Below are 15,728 nucleotides of genomic sequence, written 5' to 3'. Positions count from 1 at the left end.
ATCCATTGACTCTGTCTACACCTCCCGCTGCCTTGGGAAAGAGGGCAGCATAATCAAAGACTCCTCCCACCCGGGTTATTCACTCTTCCAACTTCCTCCATCGGGCCAGAGATACAAAAGTCTGAGAACACACACAAACAGATTCAAAAGCAGCTTCTTCCCCGCTGTTGCCAGTCTCCTGAATTACCCTCTTATGGACTGATCTGATTAATACTACACTCCTGTAGCTTCACCCAATGCCTGTGTCGATGTATTTACATTGTGTATCTTGTGTTGCCTGTTAAGTTTTCTTTTCATGCACTAAATGATCTGTTTGAGCTGCATGCAGAAAAATACTTTTCACTGTACCTCGGTACACGTGACAAGAAACAAATCTAATCCAATCTGTTTTTCAACTGGATTCTTTGCGATCGACTAATTAGGAAAACATTCCTGGGACAAGCTGTACTGAGAATCAGTACATTTCTAAAATTTCATTCAAATTTCCCTTTCCTTTCGTCTTGTTAGCTCTGTGTGCCCCCAGATGCCTGAATGGAGGACTTTGCGTCAGTCCAGGATTGTGCATCTGCCCTCCAGGATACTTTGGAATCAACTGTGATAAAGGTAAAAGAAGAGCATGGCAGAGGAACTGTGTTTCCTTAATTTCATTAGGATATGTTTGCTGAATGTTTGTGCTCATCAGGGTGAGGGATGTTTGCAGAACACGCTCCCTCACCATAAAATGTGGTCAACCAATACAAGAGAATAAGTTTTTTTTTTTTTTTTTTTTGTTCATTCTAGGTATGCATATGTTCAAAAATGCTTTCTTATCAATCGATTATTGTCAGCTGTAACTCAGCTCTTCCAGAACTACAATATTTAAATAATGACTTTCCTGCCCTCTTCAGTCCAGACTCCTGTCACTGATTTAAAGTTGGCAACAGTCCCTGTAGAACAGATACAGTGAGAGTAGATTTAAAGTCAGTAGTAGCTGGACTGGAATCAGGAAGGAAAGTTGGCATTAAAATATCAGCGTACTGGAGAAGCCAAGTTGTTGCTCCACTCCCTTTGGAACTTGTTAAAAGGAAAATCTAATGCAGATCATGTTTCATGATTGTATTATTCAGATTGTAGCTTTATCCCATACAGATGGAGTAGTGTGGGATGCTCGGTGTGCTACAGATGCAGCAGAAAAACTTCCTCTGCTCAAAAATGTCACCAAACCCAATCTCAGTAAAATAACTTGCAGTGTCAATATGAAATTCGCCATTTCTCACAATAGATTTGAGTAATGCTGCTAATCAGGTGGTAGATTATTGTTCTGGGGCGTTGGTTACGCCTCGGTAGGTTTGATGATGTCTTTGTAAACTATTAGCACAGTGGGTAGCACTGTTGCTTCACAGCTCCAGGGTCCTCTGTTCGATTCCTGGCTTGGGTCACTGTGCGAAGTCTGCACATTCTCCCCGTGTCTGCGTGGGTTTCCTCCGGGTGCTCCGGTTTCCTCCCACAAGTCCCAAAAGACGTGCTGTTAGGTGAATTGGATATTCTGAATTCTCCCTCTGTGTACCCGAAAAGGCGCCGGAATGTGGTGACTAGGGGATTTTCACAGTAACTTCATTGCAGTGTTAATGTAAGCCTACTTGTGACAATAAAGATTATTATTATTAGAACTATTTACAAATATACAATAAAGGGTTTAAGCTAGGAACTGTCTCCATGCTTGGCTCTGTCCAACACCACACTGACCCCGTGGTGGTCATGTGTTCTCTGTCATCACCCTGTGAGCTGTATTTTACTTTGTCCCGTGTTAACCCTTTATGTGCCTGACCCTTATTCTACACCTCCCCCAAAGTCTGTATCCAATGTATTTTAAGTGATCGTTTATCTTATGCCTTATGTTGTTACTGTTATCATACATTTATATTGTTATTACCACACTATCACTACCCCATCTCCCCCCTTCAAGAATTTGAATTTAAAAGTTCAGCCAGTCTGGAGGCAAATCTCGTTGGCTTTACTGTTGGGAGGCCTGGTAGGCTCTGTCGCAGCTGTTCTTTCTCTTTGTTTTTCGGTTGAGCTGCCATCTGTATACCTTTTTTCATTCTTTTCCTTCGTGTTGAACCGTACTTGGCTGGTTCAGCTGTTCCACTGAATGGTGGTGGTTATTCTATCTCGCTTCTTGCAGGATGGACAAACATTGTGTTCATCTCCTTGTCCTGCTTTCACTTTTTGAGGTTTAGTGATATGCCCACTGTCACGGACGGCTGCTACCTGCTTCCATCGAGTCTTTAGACTTTGGTATGCTGGCTGGGAGTTGCAGTGTATTCATGATGGTTGCAGAGTTGACCAACCGTACTGCTATCTGAGCCAGCGATTGAGACTCATCGGGCTTCTGATCACTCTCCTTTTACATCCTTCACTTGAGGAACCTTGGTTACTTCCTGGGTCACTGGCTGGCCTGACCATTGAAAATTTGCAGACACCTGTAACAAGAATAGACAAAGTTGCTCCGCAAAGAGAGAAGACAGTTCACAGCTGAAGTCCCAGTCTGGGCACTTTTCTTTGTTTGAGTACTCTGGGACATGCAGTTCTGTTCGGTTAACGACAGTGGTGGTTAACGATAGCAATTGTCTTGGCATCACCTGACGTTTCGAAGAGATGCAAGGCTGTACATGCATCCATGCTCAGGAGGGAGAAAGACTGGTTACAGATGATGTAAGTCAGCTGGAAGATCCTTTTGCTGGCATACCTTAATGGTTCCAGGATCAGGCCAATGAGTCGAACTCCGTTTCCTCCTGGCTCATAAAATGCTGTATCTGTTGTATGAAATCAGAGGTCTTTTAGCCACGGTTCTTTGTTTGGTAGGACTGTTAACGCTGCCTGCTGTATCAAATTAAAAGTCTGTTAAATGACCATTGACAGAATGGCCTACATTCCAAAAACAAAATCAAGATTTTTGACCTCACCCAAGAAGATTGGCTGTGTGTCTTCTGAGTTTGACAAAGTAGTGTATTCACCTCTTCTGTTTATTTGAACCTGAAGCAATATTGTATCTTAAGAATCTTTTCCTCCAAAGACCCCAATATTGTGATTAATCTGGGCCTTGGATTAGTCTGAATTGACTTAAGTGTGGAATTCTGAAGTGTACGTTCTGCTTTAAGAGCTTTCTGAATTTCAAGATGGCATTGCCATTTACTTGGAAACAAAGGGATTTTGTCTGTTTTGGCTGGCTCTGCTACAATGATGATAGCGCTTGGCTTGAAATTTTTAACGATAGCTGCCTGGATTGGATGCCTGCAGACTTCTCTTGTTCAGCACCCTATATTTTTGCATCACAATTTGAATTCAAACTTCTGCTACCTTTTGCCAAGCTAACCTGTTGTGATGTTTCCAAAATATTTAATTAATTCCTTTTTTATCCAGATGAGCTCAGAGCTTTGTCACAGGGATCTGGATTTACCAACCGGTTTCTTTCAAACTGCACTTCTGACACCAAATTACTTTATAGTTTTTTTTTCCAGGGCTTGCTGCAGCCTGGAATTTTAAAAAGTTTAGCTCATCTATGCAAGTTCTGCTGACTCTGCATTCTGAAGCTGGACTTCCAAAGGAGATTCAATGGAGTCTTCTCTTCTGTTGCAATAAGGAATTTTGAGTCTCTGTCTTCAGTTTCCAAAGGGCATTATTTTGCCTCTGGAGCCTCTTTATCAGATCAGAATGCTTTGTTGAATTTTTCTCAGTCTCCCAGTATTTCGATTTACCTCTGCATTTTAGTAAGGTTTGGGTTTTTTATCCCAAGCTGCCACCATGCTGTGGCGCGTTGGTTACACCTTGGTAGATTTGATGAAGTCCTCATAGTCATATGTAGGTTAACTGTAAGTCTTTAACTGCTAGAACTATTTACAAATATACAGTAATCAAAATTGGATCTGTCTCCATACTTAAGCCTGCAAGCTATTTTGTCCAACATTACTTTGACCCCCTAGTTGAGGGTCACGTATTCTCTTACATCACTTACATCTGTACTCAGTCCCACGGCTGGTTTAGCACACTGGGCTAAATCGCTGGCTTTTAAAGCAGACCCAGGCAGGCAGCAGCACGGTTCAATTCCCGTACCAGCCTTCCCGAACAGGCGCCGGAATGTGGCGACTGGGGGCTTGTCACAGTAACTTCATTGAAGCCTACTTGTGACCAGCGATTTTCTTTTCATTTCATTGTGCAAGACTCTTATACCGCAGTTATGTATAATTTTGTGAGACTGTGAGTTGCATTATACTTTTCAGCAAGGGCCTCTAGCCAGTGACGTGAGAGAGCGCTTTCAACCTATTGGCTTGGACTAATTTAAACCTATGTCCCAGGGATGAAAGAATGGCGTACTGAATCACTGAGCTAAACACACCCCAGGGAACCACATTTAACACGAATGCTGGGAACCTCCTGCAGGATTCGCCCATTCCGCAACAGTAACTCCACTGGAAGTGCAGGTTTCCACAGCATTTCTATCAAAGTAATGGCAAGAGAATGGGATCAGCTCCAAGGAAATTTCCTGATAGCCATTTGCCCCTTCCTGTTTGTTCACGTATATGGGAAGCATACTCATTACAGTCCGACACTTAACTATCAATGGCTAGTTTATTATTAAATATTAAATAAAACAAAGCCAGTGCGATTATTTTGCACCAGTACTTATCACAAAATCAGCAGGGCAGGATGCAACAGCAGTTTTAAAGTACATGGCAAATAATGTTAGTTGCACTCAGTGATTTGCCACGTTATCCTGACTTGGACATGTCTCCCCATTCCTACATCACTGCTTCAAAGTCCTGGAAATTCACATCTGACAGGGCTGTGCGAGTACCTTAAAAATAAAGGGGATATCATTTCAGGTGGAAATGAAGAAGAATTATTGAAGGATGGGTCACTCAATATATTCAAGGCGGAGGCTGCTAGGGAGTCATGGGTCATAGGTGTGAGGCAGGAAAGTGGAATTAAGGCCATAATCCAATTAGTCGTGATCTTATTGAATGGCGGAGCATGCTTGATGGGCTGAATGGTCTACGCCTGCTTCTATTTTTAAAAAAAAAAAGTATTTTTAATGGTTTTGCGTTTATAATGTAACAACATTGCAAGAAACATCACACAGTAATAGAGAGATATGAGGCAGAAAGAAAATAAATTAGGAATATAAACAGGTATGTGTACAAAGGTAACGTTGTACAGTTGCGGGAGCCCTCACTTTGGGCCCCAGTGATCAGTTGCCACAATCATGCTGTACTAACTTTATATATGTTGCTTCCTGGTATTAGAACATACAAAGGACATGTTTGATGCTACCTGGGAGTACTTTGTCACCGTTGCTTTGATCGCACCCATGTGTTTCCTTGCCCTTGCTCCTCTGCCTTGCCTGCCCTGCATCCTGGTTGGTGTTCCCCATCACCCCACCCTCTATTCTTCCTCCATTGTCCACTTTTGTCACGGCCTTCCCTTGCTTTATTGCCTGCTGGTCACAAACAGGTCTTGGAACTGGCTGGTGAATTGCTTCCAAATGTGATGAAAGCCTTCCTCCCATCCCCAAATGGAGAATTTTATCCTTTCCAATTTAAGGAATTCTGCTAAGCCGGACAGCCAGTCCCCGGCCTTGGGTGGGGCAGCTGATCTCCAGTCGAGCAGGAGTCTCGGCGGGCAATCAGGGAGGCAATGTTAGGGCGTCTGCCCCTCTCCTCGATAAGAGCTCTGGCTGTTCCGACACTCCGAAGACTGCCACCAGCGGGCGTGGCTCCATCCTCACCACCTTGGACATGGTCTCAAAAAAGGCGGTCTAGTACCCGACCAATCTGGGTCATGGGGATAGGGTGCGTGGATGGGGGAGTGTAAATGGGTAGAGTGCTCATTTGAAGGGTCAGTGCAGACTCGATGGGCCAAATGGCCTCCTTGTACACTGTAGGGGTTCTATTAACTGATTGACTCCATACTGGAGGTGGATCAGCGATACTCCACAGTGGAACTACTGGCAGAGAGGAATTGTTACAAACTGGAATTTGACCTGCTCTCCACAGGGAGAGCAGTGCACCAACTCCACCAGACATGAGGAACCTTTTATGAACACGGACAAGACCAGCCACCTGCTGAAAAATGAATGAATGAAAATCACTTATTGTCACAAGTAGGCTTCAAATGAAGTTACTGTGAAAAGCCCCTAGTCGCCACATTCCGGCACCTGTTCGGGGAGGCTGGTATGGGAATCGAACCCGTGCTGCTGGCCTGCCTTGGTCTGCTTTAAAAGCCAGCTATTTAGCCCACTGTGCTAAACCAACCCTGGTTCAGCAGCTCAGAAAGCAGGCAGCCACGAGGGAGATAGCGCAGGTAAAGGACAGGATCGATAAACTAGTCACAGCGTCAGATAAGATCAATGAGGTCTTTGCGACTTTTTACCAGCAGCTGTACACTTCCGAGCCCCTGGAGGGGGACTTGAAGGTGAGACGGATACTCGATGGGCTGTACTTACCAGATGTGGGGCGGAAAGAAGACGGGGGCCTGGACATACCACTAGAACTGGGGGAAGTCATGGAGAGCATTAACTCCATGCAGCCGAGGAAGGCACCATGTCCAGACGGCTTCCTGGTGGACATGTAGAAAGGCTTTGCAGCAGCACTGGCCCCGCACCTGTGGGAGATATTCAGTGATTTGCTATCAAGAGGGACCCTGCCACCCACACTAGCACAGGCCTCGATACCACTGATCTTCAAAAAAGACAAAGACCTGACAGTGTGGGTCATGCAGACCCATCTCACTAGTAAACACTTGACTTCAAAGTCCTGGCAAAGGCTCTGGCGAGGCGACTGGAGGGTTGCGGCCCAGGTATCGGTTTGGGCCAGCTTGAATGACAAGTTCCTAGTCGCGGAGAATCAGACGGGCTTGGTCAAGGACAGACAACTAACGGCGAACATGAGACCCCCCCCACCCTGCCCTTATCATGGCCTTCACTGTCTCCCAGTGAGACCTCCCCATTCTGGTTGCAGGATACATACTCGTCGATGTACCTTGTCAGCAAGGAGGGCTGTGTCCAACCTCCATCATGGGGGGCGCTGGGCCCTGCCCGCCTCCAACCTCACATCCACGTAGCGTGTTGTGTGGTTGGAAATTACTGTTGTGGAGTATTCTGCCCCCTCACCCCTGGAAGCACTAATTTGTCCACTACAAAGAAGTCAATGTGGGAGTATACTTTGTTGGCTTGGGAGAAGAAGGAGAACTCCTCCCTCGGGTAGTTGAATCCCCCCACCCCCGGCCAACTGCTCCATAAAGGCGCTCCGTTCCCTTACCATAGCTGATTGTTTCCCTGATTTGGGGCTGGATTTATCCGTCCATGGGTCCTGAACGCAGTTGAAGTCTTTCCCCCCCCCCCCCCCCAATGATGGGTTGGTGGGAGTCTAGGTCAGGGATTATTGCCATTGTCTTTTTTGACGAAGTTAGCGTCATCCCATTGGGGCACATGCATTCACCAGCACCACCAGTGCTCCTTCCAGGACACCGCTGTCCATTACGTACTGTCCCCTGGGTCCGTCACCGTATTCGTCGCTGTAAAGGCCGTCCTTTTACTAAATAGTATGGCCATCCCTTGTCCAGAAGCAAACTTGGTAGGTCATATCCAGCTTGTTCTTGCCCACAGTCAGTCCTTCTCCCTCAGTCTTCCTCCAGGAGACACATCGATGTCGGCCCTCGGGCTTCTCGGATGGGCGTAGACTCTGGGTCTTTTCACTGGGCCGTTAAGTCCCCTGAGATTCCAGGTGACTATTCTGGAAGAGGGTTTCTGTCCTCCTTGATGAAGTCCCTGTGTTTTTGGAGCTCCTTTCCACTGCCCTGTCGGTGGGGTGGGCTGGAATTCTCGCTGGCGATCCCTCTCAGTCTTCCAAATCCTGCTCCGCATCGCTCCGCGTGTCTGGGTCTGGATCTTCCTCTCCTGACTCTTGCTGCTTTTACCATTTTTCCAGCTCTGTGGCTGGTTTGAGGGCATTTCCTCGGGTGGTTGTTAGTTTTGGGTAAGGGTGGCTTTTTTATTTTGTTGTAGTTTCGGTGTCCGATCTTCGGATTAAAAGAGCCTAATTCGAAGTTCCCAAGGGAGAGCCACCTTTCGTGCGACTGTTCGACACATCTCCACCACCGGAAGTTTCCTGCTTCTATTTCTTATCCTATGCTCTTACTTAACTGGATCTCACAAAATTCAAGTTATTTTATGGGCAGTACTTTTTTTTTTTTTTTTTGTTACACTATTTCTTGTTGAGAATTATACTGAGCACCTTACCTGAAATTAAATTTTATTTCAGCAAACTGCACGACAACTTGTTACAATGGTGGAACCTGCTTTCATCCAGCCAAATGCATTTGCCCACCAAGCTATGAAGGGGATCAGTGTGAAATCAGTCAGTATCAACCTTGTACATTTAAATATGCCAGCTTCTATTTAGCCGTTTGTATTTGCCAGAAGTGATGTGTTTGTCAAAAAATGGTTTCTTTCTGATAGTGGGCAAATTATTTCCAACTTTTACACTTCAACTCTTTGCTGTTATTTGCAGTAGTTGCTTTGTGAACTCGGCTTTCAACTGACAAATGATTAAAAAGATTAAAAGGGACCCCATGCTGGTCATTTGTTGTTGCTTATGTGACTAACCAAACTTTTTAAAAATCAAAATAATTAAATAATCCTGTTGCAATCTGCAGAGAGACACTGTTGACTGAAGAAATTTGAATCCCGGTTTTAATAGCTGAAAGGATGACACAACAAGATTATGAGATGTTTACTGTAACAAAAGACTAAAAGCAATACTTGCTAAACATTATCTTTGTCGACAAATTAGACTTTACCACAGGACGGAATACCCTCCCTTCTAACCGTTAAAACTATTGTATCTCAGAGTTTCCAATGATAACTTAGAAATCCTTCCCCTGTTGCAGATATTTCCATGGCAACATGAATTATGTGGGCCTTGTAGCCAGGTAGAAATGCAGGTTACCTATCCTTTAGAGTTAACACTTTCAACTTGGAACAAAATGGACAGTTTAAATCACAACTGTGCCGGTATTCTCCCCTATCCGGCGGGGCGGGGGGTCCCGGCGGGATGGAGTGGCGGGAACCACTCCGGCGTCGGGCTGCCCCAAAGATGCGGATTTCTCCGCACCTTTAGGGGCCAAGCCTTCACCTTGAGGGGCTAGGCCCGCGCCGGAGTGGTTGGCGTGCCGCTGGCCGGCCGGCGGTAAAGATCTTTGGCGCCACGCCAGCCAGGGCCGAAGGGACTGCGTCGGCCAGCGGAAGTCCGCGCATGCGCAGGAGCGTCAGCGGCTGCTGATGTCATCCCCGCGCATGCGCAGGGGGGGTGTCACTTCCGCATCGGCCATTGCGGAGGCTGTGGCCGAGGCGGAAGGAAAAGAGTACCCCCACGGCACAGGCCCGCCCGCGGATTGCGGGCCAGGCCACCGTGGGGGCACCCCCCAGGGCCAGATCGCCCTGGAGCCCGCCCGTGCCACCAGTCCCGCCGGTAAGGTAAGTGGTTTGATTCACGCCGACGGGACTGGCATGACAGCAGCAGGACTTCGGCCCATGGCGGGCCGGAGAATCGCCGGGGGGGGGGCCCGTCGACCGGCGCGGCACGTTTCCCGCCCCCGCCGAATTTTCAGTGCCGGAGAATGCGGCCGGCGGGGGCGGGATTCACGCCGCCACCCAGCGATTCTCCGACCCGTTGGGGGGGTCGGAGAATCCCGCCCCTGTTTACTACCTGACGTTCTCAATACTTTTCTGGGACTTTGGAGACTCTCCACTATAACCGCATAAGCTGCTGCCATTGTCTCCAAGCACAATACCTAGCACCTTCTTCCCAGTAAATGATCTGAGACGTCTTTAATCTCAAACAATCAAACTAGCCAGGCTTGCTGTCCGGCAGACTTCAGCATGGGTCACGCAACCCCCTTCATCTTCCACTAAATGGTCCCAAAAGATAATCTTATAAATGTCGCAATTATTACAATTGCATTAATTATCAGCAAAAGTGTCAATATATGCATTTCTAAATGCTAAGGTGTTTAAATGAGCTTAATGCGATACAGATCAGTCATGATTTATTACGCTGCTAGTGGAACCGACTTGAGGAGCTTAATGGCTTATTACTGTTGTTCCTTTGCTAGCCGCATCATATGCCGTGCCCACCTATCTGTGAGAGACTCGGTGGAATCCAATGGCACCCCATAGTCTAGCATGTTGCTTTCAAAATGTTAACTTTTGTTTACAAATTCCTTTTTATGACCTTGCTGTAGCCGACCTCGATAAGCTCCACCGAGCAGGAGCATCAGCTTATGCTGTCCTTTGAGTCTGGACTACACTGTGTTCTCTCTCTCTCCCCTTCATGATTATGCATATTGGAAATCCCGCTAAGCCTTGCTAAATCTCACCTGTAAAAGCACCCTCTCAATATACTTTTCTGACCATTCTGCCACATTCTGTTTGGTGTTCAGTTTACTGAAATGCCTTGTATCATTCTGTTGTGTTAAAAATGCAGTAACCTCATAAAATAACCAGGGCATAAGCACTACAACCACTTGAGTATAATAAATGTCAGATCCTAGTGTTTTTTATATGCTTCCTGTGTATTGAATTATTTTTCATCAGCGGAACTTATTTCTATCTTGTGCTACCATGTATTCTTGGCATGACTGAGACATGTTGGGTTGTTAGAAATATTAATCTCTCAGCAGGAATCTGCTCTTCCTATTGTACAGGTAAATGTCGTCAGCCATGCAGAAATGGAGGGAAATGTACCGGGAGAAACAAATGCAAATGCGTTAAAGGTTACCAGGGCGACCTGTGCTCGAAGCGTAAGTGCCTCGCAAATTTTTTTAAAATTGCATCTTTCCAAACCTCTCAGCACAACTTATTATTTTCAAAGCCTGAGGATTCAGGGTAAACCATTTCGGATCGAGATGAGGAGACATTTCTTCACCCAAAGAGTGGTGAGCCTGTGGAATTCTTTACCGCAGGAAGTAGTTGATGCTAAAACATTGAATATATTCAAGAGGCGGCTGGATATAGCACTTGGGGAGAATGGGATCAAAGGCTATGGGTCAGAAAGCAGGATTAGGCTATGGAGTTGGATGATCAGCCATGATCGTGATGAATGGCAGAGCAGGCTCGAAGGGCCAAAGGGTTTCCTGCTGCTCCTATCCTCTGTGTATTTATGTATCTATGTATTAATGAGAGAATGGTGAAAGGAAGTCGAATAAAAGTGATTTACGTCCTCTGAGTATGTAACAACTTGTAAAATCGCGACTAAATTTTGATTTCCGTTGGTTATTTTATCTTTTGATTGCGCAATAATTATTCTGTGTGTTATACATTGGGTTTCTTTCATGGAGGGCTCTAGTGCCTGAAAATTACACAGTGGTCCTGATAATTGAGATTAGTGCTCGTTTGACTTCAGTGGCGACCTGAACCACCTTCCAAGAATCTTTTGAGTGAAATTGGCCTTCATCAACAATACGAAATGAGCAATGGCTGATTTCTAAAGTTGAAGTTAGAACATAGAACATACAGCGCCGAAGGAGGCCATTCAGCCTATCGAGTCTGCACCGACCCACTTAAGCCCTCACTTCCACCTTATCCCCGTAACCCAATAACCTCTCCTAACCCTTTTGGACACGAAGGGCAATTTATCATGGCCAATCCACCTAACCTGCACGTCTTTGGACTCTGGGAGGAAACCGGTGCATCCGGAGGAAACCCACGCAGACACGGGGAGAACGTGCAGACTCCACGCAGGCAGTGACCCAGCGGGGAACCGAACCTGGGACCCTGGCGCTGTGAAGCCACAGTGCTATCCACTTGTGCCACCGTGGGTGAAATGAACGGCGGATTCGCTGTTGGTAGTTCTGCAGTTTTGCTAAAGACCAGTTTCCACCTTTGATAATTCAGTAAATAAATGTATGACGCTAAGTTATACAAAATGACAAGATCTTTTGATTTTCATGTAGCTATCAAAGCTCCCTGCATGCATTATGACCATTTGAATGAGGCTGGCAGGAACTTTTAGAAATGGACTATATCAAGGAGTCAACCTATCTGACAGTGTTTACACAATTTTTAGTTTCAAGTCTATTCTGTGCTCTCAATTACAATTTGACGTCAAATGCTCAAATTTGGAATGTATTTTACATCAGATTTGATAGTTCAAAGCTATCCAGCACGCTCAAGCCTATATCCAGTGCACTCAAATGTGCTCCCCAATCTGCATTGAAAAATGTAAGGAACTTAATTACTTAAACTGAATAAGTTAGTTTTTTTTTTTAATTTAGTCCCGCTATACAGTACATTCTTGAGAGCATCAACTGATCCCCTGCAGTTCTTAATTCATTTTAATCTCGGGGTCTGTCCTTTCCACTCACCCCCAAGGTTTTGGGCGAATCTCTTCCCAACGTCAGAGTTCAAACTCTCCTCAGCCAGTATCACCCTCTCCCTCCAGCCTCCAAACTCTCCAATGACTCCTCTTGCCAGTCCCCAGTACTCTCCAACTCCTTTCGACGACCCCCCTACCTGCCCCCACCACACAGGCTCCACGCCAACTTCACACTTCTGCACCAGGGCTGAAGGAAAATGTCACTTCCTGTCAAATAGATCTCCGCCTGGTGGTGGTGGGGGGTAACAGGGAAGAAGGTGGGGAGAGGGGGAGGAAGATGGCGGGGAGAGGGTCAGGAAGATGGCGGGAAGAGGGTGAGGAGGGGGAACGGAAGGGAGCGAGGTAGAGGGGGAAGGAGGAAATTGGGGGAGGAGGATAGGGGTGGGGAGGGGGGAAGGAATTTGGTGGGCAAGAAAGGGAAGGTGGGAAATGGGGAGAGGGGGGGTGGAATGAGGGGTATTTGGCAGTTGGGAAGGGGAGAGTAGAAAGAAGAATTGGAGGAAAGGGGTGGTGAATGGTAGGAAGGGAAGGTGCATGGTGACGGGGACAGGAGGTGGGGAGATGCATGGGAGGCGATTAGATAGAGAATGGAGGGGTGGGGAAAGAGGGGAGGAGTGGAGGAAGGATCGAAGAGGACAATGGAAGGTGGGGCAGTGGAGAGTGTGGAGGGGAGGGGGACAGGCGGGGGAAAAAGTTTGAGGAGAGTGGGAAACAGCGGAGTCAACCTGTGAGAAGGGAGGGAATTGGCAAGAAAGGAAGGGGAAAGAGGGGTGTTGGGGAAGAAAAATAAGTGGTGTGGTTGGGAGGAAGAGGTGAGAGAGGAGGGAGAGAGGGCAGTTAAGTGGGATTGTATGTGTATGACCCCACACACTGCATTCATAACCAGCTGTGTCCTCGGATTTTCTAGTTCTAAATAAAGTCACTTTTTGTGATGATCATCATGCCTCACAGCCCCTGGGACCCAAGTTCAATTCCGGCCTCGAGTTTCTGTGTGGAGTTTGTACTTTCTCCCATTTAGCCATACTAAAATTGCCCTTTAGTGTCCAAAAGATTAGGTGGGATTACTGGGTTGCAGGAATAGGGTAGAGGCATGGGCTTAAGTAGGGTGTTCGTTCCAAGGGCTGGTGCAGACAGGATGGGCCGAATGGCCTCCTTCTCCACTGTAAATTCTATGATTCTTTACCTATGTCAGTGGATATTTGTTTTTGAGTGGAATGGCAGCTAAATGGGCAGCTCTGATTGAAAATGAAATAGAATGTTAGCCAGATGATTGCTTCTGAGCACAAATGATGACAAGATGATTGCATTTGAGAACAATTGACTTCACATTGATTGCAATGAGCACCATTGACAGCAAATGAACGTTGTTGAAAGAAAATGATGTCAAAGGATATGAAGAATTTCACGTGGGGAGCCTCTTCAAGAGGGGAAGCGGGAAAGAGAGAAAACATGGAAAATAAACTTTTGAAGTATTAAATTAATAGGAATTAATGATTTGCTGCACCGTAAGCACTTGGCTCAAATAATGTTTCAGAACGACTGTCATTGATTTTTTTTTAAATAAATAGAAGTGCACTTGTTGTAAGTGATGTGATAATGACATTTTAGCAAAAGTAAACTTTACATAAAAAAAGTTAGGTGAAGATAAATATATATTTTTTAATTAATAAATTACCATACCCATTTGGGAAAATCAAATGTTAACATCCGTGATAACTTCAACAAACCCACTATTCTTATTGTGGGCGAGAAATCCTTCAGCCCTCAAAAAAAATTAAGAAGAATTAAACATTGATACTTTGCTCTTTTGCAGCTGTTTGTGAACCTGACTGTGGACCGCATGGATCCTGTATTGAGCCCAACAAATGTGAATGCAGGGAAGGCTGGCATGGAAGACACTGTAACAAGAGTAAGTGGAAACAGAAGGATATTGCAGAAACCAAGCGTGACCTATTTCACTGCCTTTTTTGCCAAATAATCTGGACAATGTATTTGATCTTAGGAATGTATTAAACCCCAAGTAATTTGATACCTTTCAACTAATTACCATGGTTCTTTGTCCCATTTAATAGAGACGTATCTAACCAATAAATCACCTCCAGAATAAATGTAATGCTTTAATGCTGGATTTGATTTCTCTCACAAACCAAACGTCTGTAGAACATCGAGTAATCATTAAATGGAAAAAGCGTAGCTGTTACTGTAGCTAATTGAGACTGTAAATTGAATGCAGAACATATCTTTGAAATCCTATCAGTTCAGCATAGCTTTGTTGACATATTCCTGCTGTTTACTGCAAGCATATTCTTTCAGCAGGTCGGCATTGCAAATGTTCCAAAAACCCATGAATTGCACAGATGCTGGAGATGAATCAGTCAGTTGTTTTTAGCTCTTTTCTGTTGATGTTTTTTTTAAGGATATGGAACAAGCCTAATGAACACCCTGAGGTCAGCAGGCTTCAAGCACAGACAGCATACGCCTTTACCTAAGGAGAAGGTTGAGAGTCACATACCACCCGAATCTAATTACATTTGGTGAAGGAAAACATCTGAAACCTTTTTACTGTACAGTTTACGACTCCACTAACCCCACTGAGTACTAAGTTTAAAAAGAAATCCGTAATTGAAAAACCACTTCTCTATTTTGCCATATTATCTTCAAAACTTCAGTTGCATTGGAGCAAAAGATCTCTAACTTTATGACAATATTCTTTCCCTCCATTGCATTTGAACAGAATCACTGTACATTTTTAGCTCAAATATTTTAATATTTACACTTAGAATTTAAATTAATGAATTTTAGATAATAGCTACATTTGATGCAGCAATAAACATCGAAGAAGTATTATTTATACACAGCATCTACTACTTACTGAAGCCAAGGTAGCTGGCACACCAGCCAGAAAGGGGTGCTGGTTTATATATTTTAAATATGTATATATACATTTGTACACAAAAATACATATTAAAACAAATTAAATATTCAGAATATCTTTGATATACATCAGCATTGATATTGCCTAGGGTTAAAGTACACAGGCCACCTACCCAAAGCCAGTTGTAGAGTAATATTAGCCAGTCCTGCAAACATTCCATGAAAAAGCAGATTTGTTTTTGTTCTCTGTTCTGTCGTCTGATAGACTTCACTGCAAAGAATGTGATCTACAGTCTAGGCTTTTTGCTTTCTGGCATGAATCTGTGCAAATACATTGCTCTGGAATTCCTTGTAAGTGAAGGTAAAGTGAAGGTAGAGTGTAATATATCACTGAAACCTCTGAAATAAAACTGTTACATGACAGCAGGCGAGACATTTTGGTCT

General features: G+C 44.9%; 1 protein-coding gene across 1 annotated transcript in view; it reads left to right on the top strand.

Annotated features, from left to right (window-relative positions):
- Positions 1-15,106, top strand: part of wif1 (wnt inhibitory factor 1) — a 37,410-nt gene extending 22,304 nt beyond the window's left edge. Inside the window, exons 6-10 of the mRNA XM_072485174.1 lie at positions 508-603; positions 8,298-8,393; positions 10,741-10,836; positions 14,224-14,319; positions 14,827-15,106. Of these exons, the coding sequence (XP_072341275.1) occupies positions 508-603; positions 8,298-8,393; positions 10,741-10,836; positions 14,224-14,319; positions 14,827-14,948 (506 nt within the window). The 3' untranslated portion in view covers positions 14,949-15,106. The remainder of the gene's footprint in view (positions 1-507; positions 604-8,297; positions 8,394-10,740; positions 10,837-14,223; positions 14,320-14,826) is intronic.
- Positions 15,107-15,728: the final 622 nt, after the last annotated feature.

The sequence above is a fragment of the Scyliorhinus torazame genome, chromosome 19 (assembly GCF_047496885.1).
Source record: "Scyliorhinus torazame isolate Kashiwa2021f chromosome 19, sScyTor2.1, whole genome shotgun sequence".
In the NCBI taxonomy this organism is placed as follows: Eukaryota; Metazoa; Chordata; class Chondrichthyes; order Carcharhiniformes; family Scyliorhinidae; genus Scyliorhinus; species Scyliorhinus torazame.
This window is presented reverse-complemented; position numbering and strand designations above follow the sequence as displayed.